The sequence below is a fragment of the Bombus fervidus genome, chromosome 7 (genome assembly GCF_041682495.2).
Source record: "Bombus fervidus isolate BK054 chromosome 7, iyBomFerv1, whole genome shotgun sequence".
Classification (NCBI taxonomy): domain Eukaryota; kingdom Metazoa; phylum Arthropoda; class Insecta; order Hymenoptera; family Apidae; genus Bombus; species Bombus fervidus.
In genome coordinates, this window is record NC_091523.1 from 13,608,644 (window position 1) to 13,624,194 (window position 15,551).

The 15,551-nt window shown below is 30.4% G+C and overlaps 3 protein-coding genes and 1 long non-coding RNA gene across 5 annotated transcripts; 1 reads left to right on the forward strand and 3 right to left on the reverse strand.

The window, feature by feature from the left end:
- Positions 1–279: 279 nt before the first annotated feature.
- On the forward strand, positions 280–898 carry LOC139989525 (uncharacterized). The gene is made up of 2 exons (XR_011800354.1): positions 280–420; positions 526–898. It is a non-coding gene; the product is annotated as an uncharacterized lncRNA (long non-coding RNA).
- LOC139989519 (uncharacterized) lies at positions 627–2,353 on the reverse strand. Its single transcript, XM_072007994.1, has 3 exons — positions 1,375–2,353; positions 950–1,216; positions 627–873 (listed from the first exon to the last, which is right to left on the reverse strand). The coding sequence occupies exons 1-3, from the start codon at positions 1,956–1,958 to the stop codon at positions 723–725; spliced, it is 1,002 nt and encodes a 333-aa protein (XP_071864095.1). The 5' UTR covers positions 1,959–2,353; the 3' UTR covers positions 627–722.
- A 140-nt stretch (positions 2,354–2,493) lies between these two features.
- Positions 2,494–10,591, reverse strand: Yem (yemanuclein). 2 transcript variants are annotated; one of them, XM_072007973.1, is made up of 12 exons: positions 10,251–10,591; positions 8,100–8,222; positions 7,889–7,990; positions 7,549–7,812; positions 7,315–7,474; positions 6,805–7,237; positions 6,580–6,741; positions 6,400–6,480; positions 6,211–6,246; positions 5,587–5,700; positions 5,132–5,311; positions 2,494–5,054 (listed from the first exon to the last, which is right to left on the reverse strand). In XM_072007973.1, the coding sequence occupies exons 1-12, from the start codon at positions 10,443–10,445 to the stop codon at positions 3,761–3,763; spliced, it is 3,144 nt and encodes a 1,047-aa protein (XP_071864074.1). In that variant the 5' UTR covers positions 10,446–10,591; the 3' UTR covers positions 2,494–3,760. The 2 variants fall into 2 exon arrangements, with proteins under 2 accessions (XP_071864074.1, XP_071864075.1); XM_072007974.1 differs by lacking the exon at positions 6,211–6,246.
- Positions 10,592–10,863: 272 nt separating this feature from the next.
- LOC139989511 (uncharacterized) lies at positions 10,864–14,730 on the reverse strand. The gene is made up of 9 exons (XM_072007977.1): positions 14,682–14,730; positions 13,063–14,597; positions 12,906–12,964; positions 12,611–12,809; positions 12,359–12,534; positions 11,926–12,287; positions 11,747–11,859; positions 11,574–11,681; positions 10,864–11,462 (listed from the first exon to the last, which is right to left on the reverse strand). The coding sequence occupies exons 2-9, from the start codon at positions 14,577–14,579 to the stop codon at positions 11,168–11,170; spliced, it is 2,829 nt and encodes a 942-aa protein (XP_071864078.1). The 5' UTR covers positions 14,580–14,597; positions 14,682–14,730; the 3' UTR covers positions 10,864–11,167.
- Between the last annotated feature and the right edge of the window lie 821 nt (positions 14,731–15,551).

Sequence of the window (15,551 nt, forward strand, 5' to 3'; positions counted from 1 at the left end):
AACTTATTTCCTATTAAACTATATGATACAGAAATACATTGTATATTAAATCTATCTATTGTATCTCATCTATGACGAAACATACTTCAATTTTTTGAAAATTCAAACATTTGATGTTTCTAATCAATTTCAAATCCAAGATGATTCCATGAATATAACCACGAAAATAATGTGATTAACATCAATTTTAATACAAAACATTTTTTTGTATAATCCGTTATTTAGCTTCAAAATTTTTAATGAAAATTAACGCTATCGTCACAAAAGATTTAGAAACATGTAATATGAGCGAGAATTCTCAATTGGACTCTGAGTATAACTGGATCGTTCGAACTTGTACGAATGCTTTTAATGTATATTTAACTATGATACATTTTACTCTCTACGATAACACCGTAAATATGCAACCAAACATCACACGTAAGTAGCAGACGATTTCGCAGAAAGGACATTTTCATACAAAAATTAAAATGGCTATAAAATTATCAAAGTTAAAGTACCGTTTTTATAATGAATGTAATAAAGTTGCAGAAGCTTTGTCGTATCCTTTATTCATGATGGTGGTGGACCTTCTGGTGTACTCTATATTGCAATGAATATTAAAAATTAAATCAGTTCAAAATAAGTATGGACGTATAAAAGATAGTTTTATTACTAAAAGTACAAACTTGCATTTTAGTCATCGCTCTCTACATCTATACTTTACGTTGTAAAATCAAGTTCTAAATTCCGTGATATGCATTATTAAAATCATTCCTATATTTCTTTAAGTATCCGTTATCATCAAAATCGTCTCGATTATTTTTAGTGTAAACACTTGTATAAGGGTAATATATTTCTTGTTCGTAATCTCTTTGTCGATGTGGAAAATATCTAAGAATAAACAAATTATCAATAATTAATAGCCTGATTCATATCAATGAATATCTTAGAAATTATATGAAATTACCTATAATCTTTTGAATAAGGTATAATGTACGGATCTTCTCTGTAATATCCTCCAGGTAATGTATCCACGTAATGATGCGAATATCCGAGGGAGGGCACACGATCGTTATTACGATAAGTAATTGGATAATAGCTTTCTTTATGATTGTATATATCTCCCTTATTTTTATCAAAATAATGTCGTGCTTCGTTCCTCAGATAATTTCTTCTATCATCTATATATCGATCGTTGTTATATCCTCTGATATAACCATGATAATTGTCAATACTAACGTGAAACAAAATCATATTTTAATTATTCATACTTTAGTTTTATGTAGATAAATAACAAATATATAAATTAGTATTTTATATACTCGATTTACGTGCATATTATCTTTGCTAAAAATTGTTAAAGAAATAAAAATAACTTGCTAGTACACTTACTTTTTCCTATTGTCATATATTCCCTGTTGTGCCTTATCTTTTTCAAGGTAAGATACATCGCGCGAACCGTCCCTAAACGAGTTCTGCGATTTTTGCCCATAATATCCACCGGTATTCCCGGACGACCTATGCCCCCCTTCGTCATCGCTGTCCTCATAAAAGCTTGAATTATTTCCTGACTCGTCTTTATGGTAGTTGTTGCTGAAACCGGTCCTGTGATGCCCTTTTTTGTAATATCCACTACCATGCCGTTCAAAAGAATTCTTCTCGTGATCGACGACTTCGGATTCTCCTAAACTATGCCTTCCTTTGTCATGCCCTTTGCGTGCTGTATCTTGGTTGCCGTATCTCTTTTCATCTCGCTTACGTTCATTAAATCCTAGTTGCCCCCTATTATAAATGGAACTACTTTCCTTACTTGTCTTCTCCTCGTCGAAAATTGCATGCTCTTCATCGATCTTTTTTTGCACAGAGTCTGACAAAGAAGATCTTGATTGTTCGTTATTCTGCGGAGCAATCAAGTCAGATGCACAAAGGCTGCGTTGAATAAAGAAAAGGAGCACGATATAAGAAATGAAAGACATGTTAAAAAGCAGGCGTCAGTAGACTGTTTGTTTGTTCCAGTCGGTTTAATCAATTATATAGAGGCAAATGTCCTTGTTTAAGAGTGACAGAACTAAACGCATCCTGTATGCACGGATTAAAAGATCCGTAGGTTCGATAAATCGGTATAACCTTCGAGTTTTTTGTTCGGCTCTACGCATTAGGAAGTTAGCCCATCGATCAATGAAGCGGAACAAATATTTTACGAAATCATTGTATAACGAATAATTAATGCATTTTATTGAAAATTTGTAAGAATAGAAACAATGTGTTTTATCTTCTTATATATTTTTTTCTTTTTTTTTTTTTTTGTTTTCTATTTATTCTGTTTGAAACACTCATTAATTTAAAATCTTTTACTATTTTAATATATTAAAACTTACAAATAATACAAAAAAAGCTTGAAATAAATTACTGATACGTTTATCATATAATATTTACAACTTTCAAACGTTGTTGGAGGCACATCTACAATATACTTGTCGGACAAAGGTAAAGGTAAGAAATATATCGGTATTGTAAAAAATATTCAAAACTTATATTTTAAGTCGTCTTCGTGAAAATTCTCGATAAAGAATTGTACAAGACGCTTAATCATATTCTAAGTATCGCAAAGGTAAGATGCGAGGGGAAAGAAGGTGTGGTATATAATACAATCACTAATCATCTTCGTGTTTCAAAAATATTGTTGCTCTTTCTAAACAGTACTTTCACGCACATTCGCTCTTACACTCTGATTATTAAAATTAACAGGATTAATTAAATTTCATACCAATTATACAGGTTTATAATTTTGAACACAATTTAATAATTGTTCTAGCTAAAGCTTCTAAAAGTGTTCAATGTTTAAATACATCAAACACATTTGACTCTATTTCTCCTTTTTGCGTTTATAAATTGCGCATCAATGTTAATGGCAATTTGTCGCTTTACCATAACATCTTTTATTTTATATTTAACAAGCAAATTATATGATCTGCTTGTACGTCCAAATTAAATTGGAAGTCAATGATTTTAATTTCGAATGTATATATCGAAAAATATACATACACATCTCCATCATCCTTTTTATTATCTCACAAAATGATAATCGTTCGTGCGCAAAAGGAACACCGTTTCCAAATATATTTTTATCGCTTTGTGATTTAGGGTGGTTATGTATTTATTATATATTTATTAGGTATTATGAAAAAATAAATTTACTATCCCGCATTTTTTTATATTCTGGCAGTAAGCAAAGTTAATCGAAACACTTTGTAATTCGCTTTTTAGATAAAACAATATTATGATGGTTTATCGCTTTAATTGTTGGCAAATAATTAAAATCGTTAAGCAATTACGCCGTCAAATAAAAAAAATGTATCTATATAGACCACCCCATTCACGGCGATGAATGGACGTCAACTTATATACAAACGTTTATGGGATTAATATACTTCCATAATTTATGCTTACTCTGTACACGCGCTTTTTCAAATTCCTACGAATGAATATATTTACAGAATTTGGCGGTTTGTTAAAATATTTAAAAATTGGTGCGATCAATGCGATCGCGGCACGCTATTTATCTATTGAATATGATTTTGGTTGTCGATAATAACGCGACTTGTAATAATGGAAGAAGTTCTGATTAGTTTCACACTAATTTGTTTTTCATCAAAAATAATACAGATCTACTCAAAAATCCGCCTATAGATCTCTATGAAATTATTATCTGTTCACTGGCATTTTCATTCTGTTCAACATAATTTATGTCTATAGTGCACATGTGTGTTTAATAATATTACCATTGTGTATCTTCTTTAGACTTTAGTTTAATGTCTTTTTTTAAATATAAGCGTGAATATTCATCTTGGTAATTAGCACATTGCGTGTTCGACTTGTTAGATTTTTGTATATTACTACTAATTGGTGAATTACTTGGTGAATACTTCATTTCTTGTAATTCTTGTAGTTCTTTTAACGACCTCATCACCATTTGAACATCTTTTTCTTGCTCCGTTGGTTGCACCGCGCTGCCTATTGGATCATCCAAAATAAGTCCAATATCTTTTCGTTTATCTGATATTCCTCTTGATGATGCATCATCATTAAAAATTTGACTTAAATAATTAGTAGCAGCAATTGTTTCTTCATTTTGTCTCTGTTCCTGTTCTTCTTTCGTAAGTGATGGCTGTTGCTGCTGTTGTTGTATAGGCACTACATCCGAATTAACATATCCTACCTGTTTATCTAATACCTTTTGATCCTTTTTCCTTTTTTTAACATCATGCAATTTATGTTTACTTTCTGCACATCGTTCCCGCCTTTTGTCCTTCCTCTCAGTCTTATTGGCCAAATCAATATCTTTATCTTCTAATCTTTTACTATTTTTTACGTCAGTGTTCTCATGTAGCAGTCTGTGTTTTAAAGATACCGCTTTCGAAAGTGAAGATGCTTGATTCGATGCGGAATAATTAGAATGCTGTGACTGTGCACATGAATATGAAGCTTCCTGTCTGTGTACGGAATGATGTCCACTTTGAGGCACTTCATTTGTATTTGGAAGAACATTCGAAGTTTCAGGATAAGCAGTAATAGAAACTACATCCTTTTTATTTTCACTTATCTTCGTAGATGGCTTGTGAAAATCATTAACCGGCGTAATAGAAAGAGAACTATTAACTAGGTCCATCAAATTAATCTTTTCTACGTGACTTTTAACCGGCTTTTGAGCCATTAGCTGAGCTGTAGGCACAACAGAAATTTTACCTACACTGGAATTATTAGCTGTCGCTGTTGAGTTCTCGTGATACTGCCCCGAACTACCAGTATCTTTATTCTTATCTTTATTTTTTATACTATGTTGTTTTTTTTCTATACTATCACTTGATTTTGTAGTTCCTTGTTTTACATAACTAGTAGAATTTTCTGTTACGTTTTGAATTTTAGATGCATTTGCTGAGACCTTTTCTTGTGAAGAAGCGGCACTTATACTTGATGATTCAACTCTTGTAGAGCTGTACATCACATTTTCTGAAGAATTAGTGGTATTACCGTTGCCAACTTCTTTCAGTTTTTTTGTTTTCTTTTTCGTGCTAGAAACAAATAATTTCGTTATAGCATGTAGATTTTCTAAAAGAAACACGTTCCAACTTTTTATAATGCTACTCACGTAGGTTCAGCTTCATCAACAAACTTCAGCAAAGCCTGTGCTGTCATATATCCAGGTGGCCATAATGGCAATACTTGGCGAACCATGAAAGATCCAACATAAGTATACATACTCAATTTTCTTGGTCTTAAAACATTGTAACAATGACTTTTTATACTTGCAATCTCAGATACAAGTTTTCTGTAAAAAGAAAAAAATCAGGAATTTGGTATATAACTTCCAATAATATTAGGCTATGCGCGCACTAGTGACAATCTGTCATGCGACAGTTGCGTCGTTTACGAAAAGGTTATTCGTTTATATGGACGTGCACGCATTTGACGAAACAACTGCATGACGACATTTTTGTTGTTAGAGAAAGAAGAAATTGAACTTTTAATCGACGCGGGTGAGGACGACAATTTGTCGATAGTGCGCGCGAAGCTTAACGCAGATAAAATTTTCTGAGAACTTACTTTGCTTCTTCAGTCCAAGGAAATTGTTTCTTAGGAATTTTCGGTTTATCTATATCCTCACAAATATCTTCATCGTCGGAACTTTCAACATCTTCAGGAGACCCTTCTACTTCCCTGAAATAGAAATATCAGTTATCAATAAAGAAAAATGGAAGAATTGTGAAGAAATTGATAATACGGCAATGATGAAAGAATGATGATCAGCATTTATTGTGATAAAATACCGTGATCTGAAAATTTTCTGTGTAAGAATATATTATGTGAAATCCTATATAAAAAAATGTACAAGGCAGTGTACATGTGACCACTAAATCAAATTTCAGTAAACTGAAAATTTTATTGTGTCATAAAAAGAATGATGCTTATGATAAATTAAACACTGATACTGATGATAAGCCCAGCCTGTTCGCTATCTCAATAAAAACAATAAACAAATTTTTTCAATTTTTGTAATATAGAGATTATTTTCAAAAATATGGGATATTGAGATAGCATATATATATATATATATATATATATGTATAAGCATGAGCAAAGTATAGGGGCAACTAGAAAGATCAAAGAAAAAGAAGATAATTGGAAGGTGAAAATAGAAAAGGTTTCCTCTTACGAGGGACACCTTACCAACAGTACCGATATATATCCCAGTATAAATGAGGACTAAGAAATAAAAAATTATTGTAAGTTCCCATCCAAAATTACGTTGGCGCTTAATTTATACTTTAAAATTACAAATATGGTATAATTTATAATTTTCTTTTTACGGATTTATTTCTTTATTAATTATAAAAAATGTTTAAGAAGAATACTTACTTTCCTTCAGCAACTTTTTTACACTCATCTACATATTTGCATCTCACAGATGGTTTTATTTCGTCGATTACTGTTTTTAACCTATACCAATATTAATGAAAATCATTATTAAATAAAATAAAATAACTGTTAAATTATAAAAGCTATATAAGTTAAATTTCTAATAATGTATAATGCTACCTTTGTATAAGATCTCTAGCTTTGTAATCGAGATCCTGGACAAATAATTTCTTTGCTCTATTTTGAAGTGCTGCTTTACTACATGGTAAAAATCGTGCAAGATGGCCGTATGTTTCTGGCCTCAAGCTTGGAGGCGAAAGCGCCCTCAATCTTTTCTCTAAACTGAAATAAAAATCCTGAGGTTTACTTTTTCAAAATATAAAATATTATATTGCAATTACTTACCTTAACAATAATGTATTTACTGTTGTATTGAAAAATTTAGTTTTTCCTTCTTTACTGTTTTCGGCACATGCCTTCAAGTTATTAACTATTTCTACAACGTTTTCTGGAAGAGGATCAGGTAATGGTGCTTCTTCTTTATCAATATCATCACATTCGGATTCAGTACCTATACAACGAGATTTTCCAGAATCTGTTGTGTCTCTACTTGATTCATCTTCAACTCTTGCAGCATTCACTACACTCTCTATTGCATCATCAATGTTACTATCCTTACCACCTAATTTTTTTAATTCTAACTTTTTGCCATCGAAACCATTAGTATTTGAGGTCTTTTTTTCACATTTTTTTATATCAAACTTTTTATCGGAAGTATTTTTAGTTTTTTGTGTATCTACTTTATCAGACTTCTTTTTGTCTTCTTGATCTTCTGAAACTAAAATTTTTGTTGCTGTAATTTTTATATCATGATGACATTGTAATTATTTTACAAATATTGTGTAAGTACATTACCTTCAGCATCTGTAGTTTCTCCTTTCTCTTTCCGTCTGTTTAACGTGTCTCCATCTTGTTGAAAATTTTGCTGATCCTGGGAATTCTGTTGCTTTTTCTTTTTTTTAATAATGTTTTCATTAGTTTGTTTCTTTTCCACATTTTCATCTATCTTCTGTTTCTAAAAGAATAACAAAAATACTTTAATATAGAATAATAGTGAAATAAATAATATTATATCATAACTCCAATTACTTTTCTCGGTTGATCACTGGTAATATCTTCAGTATCATCCTCATCCGATGAACTAATATTTCGTTTGTCTGATCTTTTAGGGCTATCCACATCTTCCGTATCCTCTTCACTACTTTCACTGCTTTCTTCATCATTGCTCTGATTATTATTATTATTATTGTGAACTAATACATGTCTATCAGCTGATCTAAATTCAAGAGCTCCACAATTGATGTAAAAGCCTCCATGTGCTGTAGTCATCTCTTCTGGTACAATTTCATCATACTAAAATGATTAAATGATGTACAAATATTATAAAATATACATTAAACAACATGATAATATTTAATATATTACATACTGCATCAGTATTGTCGATAAAAGAATCATTTTCATCATATCCAGCTCCCAAATCCACATAATCCTCATATTTATGTCTTTTTTTGCCCATGGTAGAAGTTCCCTATAAGGATCAAAGGATATTCATTATTCTTTCAATAATAATAAATAAATTCTCAAACATTCGATGTCATAAATTATCATAAATTTTTTAAAAATTACGTTTCACATACATATTTTGCTTCAAATCTTCTTGCCATATCTCGTAGTTTATCATCATCATCGTCGTCGTCGTCAAAAGATAGTCCATTGGTTGCATTTTCATCTCCTCGTTTTAATTCCTTCCTACGTTTTTTCTGTAAAATAAAATTATTTATTTATTTAATGCGAATAAGATGAACTATTCGTGGACGTTGCTCGTGCGCTACTCTTAACGCATGGATAAATCGCGGCTCATTTCAATTTCGTCGCGCGCTTTCACTATTTTAATAAACATTAAAGAATGACTTACTTTGCACACGCGTTCATCAATGACATTCATAACAAGCAGATTTCGATGTATAAAATTCAAATATTGAAATGGATCATGTAGATAAATTAATATGTTTTGCAATTTATTTATTAATAAATATTTAAACAAAGAGCCATACCGTCGATAAAATATTGATAAAATACAGTAGATTTAGAATGGACATTAAGAAACGTAAGTACGAAAAAGAAGAATAAATTGATTCAAAAGAGGGCATAAACTGTCCATTCATACCAGGAGCGCATACTACGTGTAGAATGTCACTGTTGCTCTTTCTTTTGAAACGCGCAACTCCCTGTTATCTTCTGCTCTCCTAGTACCAGAGACGCTACAACCAGTGATTGATACCAACAAAAAGATACATTTATCGGTAAATTCTAACTAAATGCATTAAATTATAAACAATATTTCAAATAAATTGTATCGAACAAATATAATTATGTAAGTTTCAAATAAATTTAGCATTAAAAAATTTGAAACATAGCACATAATAAATGTATGTTAATAAGGCGATATAAATTTGTGTAATTTTATTATTAATATTTATGTATTATTTCATTTCTATACAATAATGGTTCTATCTTATATGTAATATTACGTTACATTGTCAAATAAATAACAATGATCTTCTGAAAAAATCTTTTTTCGATGCATACAAGATTTAATTAATTTTTATAATATTTGTACCAACAAAAATGCAAATTTTAAAACAATTTTTTTATAATTTTGACTCTAAAGCTATATAAAAATGAGTCACTAATTTTTGGCTTCAGCACAAATCTGATCAAACAGGTTATAACCATAAATCGTTGAAAGTTAACACAAAGTAATAAATATTTTAAAATAATGTACATTTTGTGAATTTAAAACAGGATAGTGTTTTACTTCTCTCGAATAATGCAAGTGCTTTATACTCTAGTGAATGTAGGAAGAATAGAATATTAAAATATGTAAGACATATAATATAAATAACATTATAATTGATATAATATAAAATAAAATAACGAAAGAAACGAAAAGAAGATCGAATAACACTATTGCACAATATTCATATAATGCGAATCAATGTGTTCTAACTGTTTTAAACCGTCAGTCACGAGTTGTCTACGGTACATCGATCATAAAACTAATAATGATATACTCTACGTACATGCATAAGATCACTGAGATAAGATACAGACTAAACTATTACGTACATACATAAGAAAAAAGCTATTAATGAAAGTACCATGCTTAGTGAAACAAAATAAACACGTCCCGAAGTAATGTGAACGACTGTTTCAATGAATTCACGATACCGGATAGTATTCAATTGTATCATAATATTTCTCTAATTTGTTACATATACATATGAAAAAATGATTATCATGAAAACAAGTATTAAACGATTATTCATAACTTTAAAATGAAACATTGAACAGACATTGTTTCCATGTTAGCATACGTTAACGCGGACATCCACCGGCAATGCGTTCTGACGTCTCTATTCGATGGCTTCGAATTGATCACATCTTTTTCTACCAGTTTATACATAATATTCATATATCCTCTCTAGCAGAAGATGTATGCGAATAAGAATAGCGCACATATTGTGGGACTGTCGGAGCTCACGCGGTAGCCGCGACATGACAATTCACTTGAGTAACGGATACAAGTACACTGGGTTTCATGCAGCCTGAAAATGGGCGATTCCATTGGCATTTTTGCAGTTTCTTGTCAAACTGAGTACGTGAAACGAAATCATAACCGGTGTCTGTGGTAGAACTAAATGTGTTGGTAAACTTGACCGTATGGATAGGCATAGTGGGCTTTATTTTCCCTTGGACAGATAAACGGAGTGAAAGGAAGAACTGACCTCGGCTGCTTTGAGGAGTTGTGCATAGTTGAACTCAGGACATGCCTTCTCGTTCGACTCTGGCAGGGTAAGTGTAAAGCGGAAGGAGGGCGCGAGCTGTTTGCCCTTTTCCCCTTTTTTCTCCTTTTTCGCGACGTAGCCCAAGGACTCCGGTAACTCCAAGGTCTGCAAAGGTACCCTTTTAGCTTCTGACATTCCTACATTTGCACCGAACTTAACGCGGATTACGGAAACACTGCGAACACTGCGGCAACAACATGGTCCTTTCTCTCAAACACCGCATCGACACCGCCACTCGCACGTCGCCATCTTCGGCTCGACTGTTTTTAGAGTGCGCTGTTGATGCCGCCGCCACACCGTGAATTTCGCGCATGCGCCTCGCAATGCAAATAACTTTAAACAGCGTTTCCATTCAATAATCACGATACTTTACATGGAAACAAGTCCAATTATTTCGATAAATTATTGGAGATTATCAAATTAATTAATTGCTTTAACATCACGTTATACATTAATATTGTATATGTATGTGAATTTTATTGAAATAAAAGGTATTTCTATTCATTCTCTGATTATAAATAATATCCTACTAATTGAAATAAAGTTACAGTGATTTAATTTGCATACGTCATTTATTAAAAACTTTCGCTAACAACTTTTACAAGTTGTCACCACGTCTATACAATCCATCGATCTAAAGATCATGTTTACTATAATATAATAACCCTATCTTGTGTATAATAAACATTTCGTTTTACTATTTATACTCCAATGCCTGCAATGGTAAAACATGTCAGTTGTGCCAATCATAAAGTGTTCACATAAAATAAGAATGATTAAGTTCTGTAAAATAGGCAGTCCGTATAAAATATAAGAAGCATTTTACAAAAATGCTAAATATGTTTCCAGTCACTTATTTAACTAGAATTATTTGGATTATTTCCAAAATTTTCTTGTTTCTTTGCAATCTTAATTTCCGAAAATTGCTGACCTAAAATTTTCATCACTTCAGCATGTTTTATGTTACGTTCTTTTTTTACAGAATTATAATTTTCTTTAACATAAAGCGCAAAAGCCGAAAGTTCTCTTTTCGGAGTTTGCATTTGTACAGTCCCAGATTTTGTTGTCTTGTTTAATAATAATTCGAATTTTCCATAGCAATGACCACATCGTTTTTTTTCGATATCCAAAGATTTGGAATGTCTACCAATACTGTAATAAAGTTCAAAGTAATTCAAACATATATATATATATATATTCGGAAACTTATTATTAGATAAGTTATGTATGTATGTGTTATCAATCTTATACAATGCATTTTACCTGTATCCACAGCCTACACATTTATATGTAAATTTTGTTTTAATTTCGTAATCATGACACCTTCTTATCGGAGGTAGTTCAGGAAATGTTTTCATAGCTTTATTGGCCCTATAAAGTAATTAATTAAATTAATATTTTAGTGAATATGTGAATAATTAATTATTATAATATACCATTTTGTCCAAAATGGACCATGTCCATCGGAAACCCCATTTATTAACCATGCAGCTGCATGACACATTTCATGAATTAAGGTATCTCTAAGTCTGTCTGGAGTATCTAAAATCTATGTATGAAAATTTATTTAATTAATACATATCTCAGAAATTTCTTAAAAACCATATAATCATACCTTTGTTGCCAAAACTATTCGTGAAGATCTTACAATACCACCAAGTGTTCTCACTGATTTTTTGTTATAACAAAAACCAGCAGTTCCTCTCATACGAACATTCCACTCCATTGACATGTCTTTTGGTAACTCATTATCAAATACTTTTTCATTATATAATTTATACAAATAATTGCACAAATCTTCTTTGTTATTTTTATAATCTAATCTGTATTTCTTAGCATCTGGATGTACATTAGCAAGAGAAACACTTTGAGCCAAGGATGCCAGGAAGCTGGTACATCTTTCATACTTTGAATTATCAGAAGTTAATTTGCTTTGAGCGTTTAATTTAAATAATTGCTGTCTAGCTTTAATAGAAGCTATAAAAATATTTTTCATATTAGATACATCATACATAACATATTATGTAAATAACGTGAATATACGTTACTTTTCTTAATTGTAGATTTTGGTGGTACATCATCACCAGGATCAAATTCACTAGTGCTCGAGCCTTCACTTTCATCATTACTAAATGACAATTTTCTTCCTCTTATGTTACATATTTGATTATCATTATGTATATCACCTTCATCTTCAGTATCTGAATCACATATTGCAAGAACTCTAAAAATAAAATGTTACAGTTATAAAAATTTGATTTTTTATAGATATTTATTCTAAAAATATAATTGTTTATTACTGCCGTGCAATTGCTGGAGCTGTCGGTTTTGATTGTGTATTATTTTTTGATACTTTTGGATTTGTCAATGCAGTATAGTACAAACTTTCACAACTACTTTCTGATGATGTTTCATCTTTAATAAAGTTATCTCTCCTTTTCGTATTTTTCCGCACATTCTTTTTTGTTGATGAATGTCGTAATTTCAAATCGTTTAGAGCTATTGAATTAAAAATAATTAATACTGTCTTTTTATCTATCTTTTTAAAATAAACATAAAATTTAGTTTCATAAAAAGTATAGTATAATTACTTACATGCGTTAAAATCGTCATCTGAATCTGATATGTAAAATTTTTCCCTCTTTGTAATCTTTCTGTAACAGTTGATATTTATAAATATTAATTAGTAGATTATTATTAATTAATTATATATTATGATATTATATTTTTTACTATAACACTTGCAAAGTACCTATCAGTTTGAACTGCTCTATTTTTTGTTTTAATTATTTGTTTACGTGGTTCAGTGTTTGGAAACAATACATCAGCTTTACTGCGCCAAGATTTGCCATATAATTTATCTAATATATCTGCACAATCCATGATATCTATGTTTTGTGGTACATTCATTGTAGAATTCGTTGGAGTTGACACATTATTATCAATATGACTCTTTTTTAATGTAGGGAGCTCAAGATCATTATGTTTTGTTCTTTGGACAAATTCATTTATTGTAGTCTGACGCGGTACTGTATGGTAAGATGTTTTATTATAATCTGGGTTTGTAGTTTTATTTTCTCTTACAGGAAACTGATGTATCCTTCCCCTATTATTTGGAGTTTCGTAATTCATCTCTAATCTTTCCAGACTACTATTACCGGAACTTATATCATTTGTATTAGTAAGAGGCACAATACCAGGTGAACTATCACTTTGGGAATCACTTTGTGAATTAGCCATGAGCCATTGTGAAATCTGTTTTTTCTTCCTCTCTGATAGTTCAGTATATGTTGGCCCTTGATCTTCTTTTGCACATGTTTTACTCAAAAATTTACTAACATGGGTTTTATAAGGATTTGTTAGATTTACCTGAGAGCCTTGAATAATATCAGTCTCAGAATCTATTGGATCTTCATCAATAACTATACCGTTTGCTTTTAACTTATTTTTTGGTGAAATAGCTGGATGTATGACATTGTCATCTATCTCCTCATCCAGCGCAACATTTTTCTCTTTTCTAATTTTTGGAGATTCATATATTAATCGTGAAGATTTTATATTTTTTAGAATATTTTTAGCATCTTCTCGTGAAAGTTTCTTCTTAAAATCAATGCAGTTCCTATTCGTAGCAGATACAGTTTTAAATGATCGAGCAGTACTACCAGAATTCTTAGAATTATTAACATCATTATTAATAGTATCGCTATGAGATTTGACATTTGTATCTGCCATGCTTTTAACAATGTTTTCTGCAGTAGAACTGACATAAGTGCTATTAGTTTTATTAGAAGATATAGAAGGTATATCTTCTTTGATATACTCAATACTGGAAGATTCATCAGATGTATATAATATCTCATTGTCTTTTGCGATATCTTTTCTTTCTTTGTAATTACTAACAAACTGCGATTTTTCATTTATCCTGCATGTTTTGAAATACTTTTTATCTGTAGTCTCTGAAGACTCAGGATCTGAAGAATCTAGAATATAAATCCTATTGTCTGTTGGAATATGTTTATTTGATGCGACTTTTGATGTAGAAGTATACTTAGAAACAGAACAAGTTGAATTAGAGCTAGAATCACTTATTACTATTATATCTTCATCATCGCTTACTTCTTGAGAATGAGATATAGTAGAATCTTGTGACAACTTCAAATAAAAGTTTTGTGAGCTATAAAGAGATTCTTCCATTTCTTTATCAGATTGTAATTTTATATTATCATATTTAATATATTTTTCATTTTGTTTTTTCGAATTTTGCGTCATACGATATTCCACCCCCTACTAAAATTAATACACGGGTTTATAAGAAGTATCACATTAAGAAATATATTTAACATTTAAACATTACAAAATATGTTTACTCACCATAATTAGTTATGCTTTGTTAACAAGTAATCTTAAAATAATATTCCAGATTCCAGTAGATATTTTACTATCGTTTTGTATCTCATTTAAAATACATCCATATATAAATGAAGGGTACGTGTGTAAACAAAAACAAGTACAATACAAAACAATAAAATCATCACATGCACATGACGAAAGTAAGAAAATGTTATATTAAAACAGTTACATTAAAACTTGTATTACATCATAATGTAGGAAATCACGTTGTATTTTTGTATTAATTATGTTATAATAACTTTGAAAGTCAAAGTTATAAGGCCAGTGGCCAGTACTATTCGAACGAGACCGTTAAAATTTGGAATCAGTATATGCAGCTAGTTACATTAAAAAAGAACTAGAAAGTTACTAGGATCTATATCGATAACATTACAATGTCGATAAATTATTATGTGAGATAATTTCTATATAATATAATCACTTTTCACTCTATATTATGATTTATTTATTTGTTTAATTTCCTAAAGAAAATGTTATATTTTTATAATGTCACTTTCTTTCAAATTTAACAGGTCGAAAATTGCAAGAATTTGTACATGATTATTACAATTATCAATCAATAGAAAATCTATCTTCCATGATATATAAAATTACTTTTTCGAACGTTCCAACAAAAATAAAGAAATACACCTTTTTCTCCTTAATGATTCATGAACCTTACACGAAGAACAGTGAACAGTTTCTCAAACCATTAAATTTCAGTCAGACGGATTTAATTTTTATACATTTAATCGCACGAAAACGAAAGAAAAATAACAAGGAAAATCTTAGGAATAGAAATGGAAATTTATTAAGCACCTATAACGAACATCTAATAAGAACTTAAAATAA

Excerpts from the sequence above, each read along its gene's own strand:
- LOC139989519 (XM_072007994.1), bottom strand. The coding sequence starts at position 1,958 with ATGTCTTTCATTTCTTATATCGTGCTCCTTTTCTTTATTCAACGCAGC. Across the intron at positions 1,217-1,374 it reads ATATATGACAATAGGAAAAA|TATTGACAATTATCATGGTT; the intron begins GTAAGTGTACTA and ends GTTTCACGTTAG. Across the intron at positions 874-949 it reads CCTTATTCAAAAGATTATAG|ATATTTTCCACATCGACAAA; the intron begins GTAATTTCATAT and ends GTTTATTCTTAG.
- Yem (XM_072007973.1), bottom strand. The coding sequence starts at position 10,445 with ATGTCAGAAGCTAAAAGGGTACCTTTGCAGACCTTGGAGTTACCGGAG. Across the intron at positions 7,991-8,099 it reads GAAGATTTGAAGCAAAATAT|GGAACTTCTACCATGGGCAA; the intron begins GTATGTGAAACG and ends TGATCCTTATAG. Across the intron at positions 7,238-7,314 it reads AGAAACTACAGATGCTGAAG|TTTCAGAAGATCAAGAAGAC; the intron begins GTAATGTACTTA and ends CAAAAATTTTAG.
- LOC139989511 (XM_072007977.1), bottom strand. The coding sequence starts at position 14,579 with ATGACGCAAAATTCGAAAAAACAAAATGAAAAATATATTAAATATGAT. Across the intron at positions 11,682-11,746 it reads GGTCCATTTTGGACAAAATG|GGCCAATAAAGCTATGAAAA; the intron begins GTATATTATAAT and ends ATTACTTTATAG. Across the intron at positions 11,463-11,573 it reads TGTGTAGGCTGTGGATACAG|TATTGGTAGACATTCCAAAT; the intron begins GTAAAATGCATT and ends ACTTTATTACAG.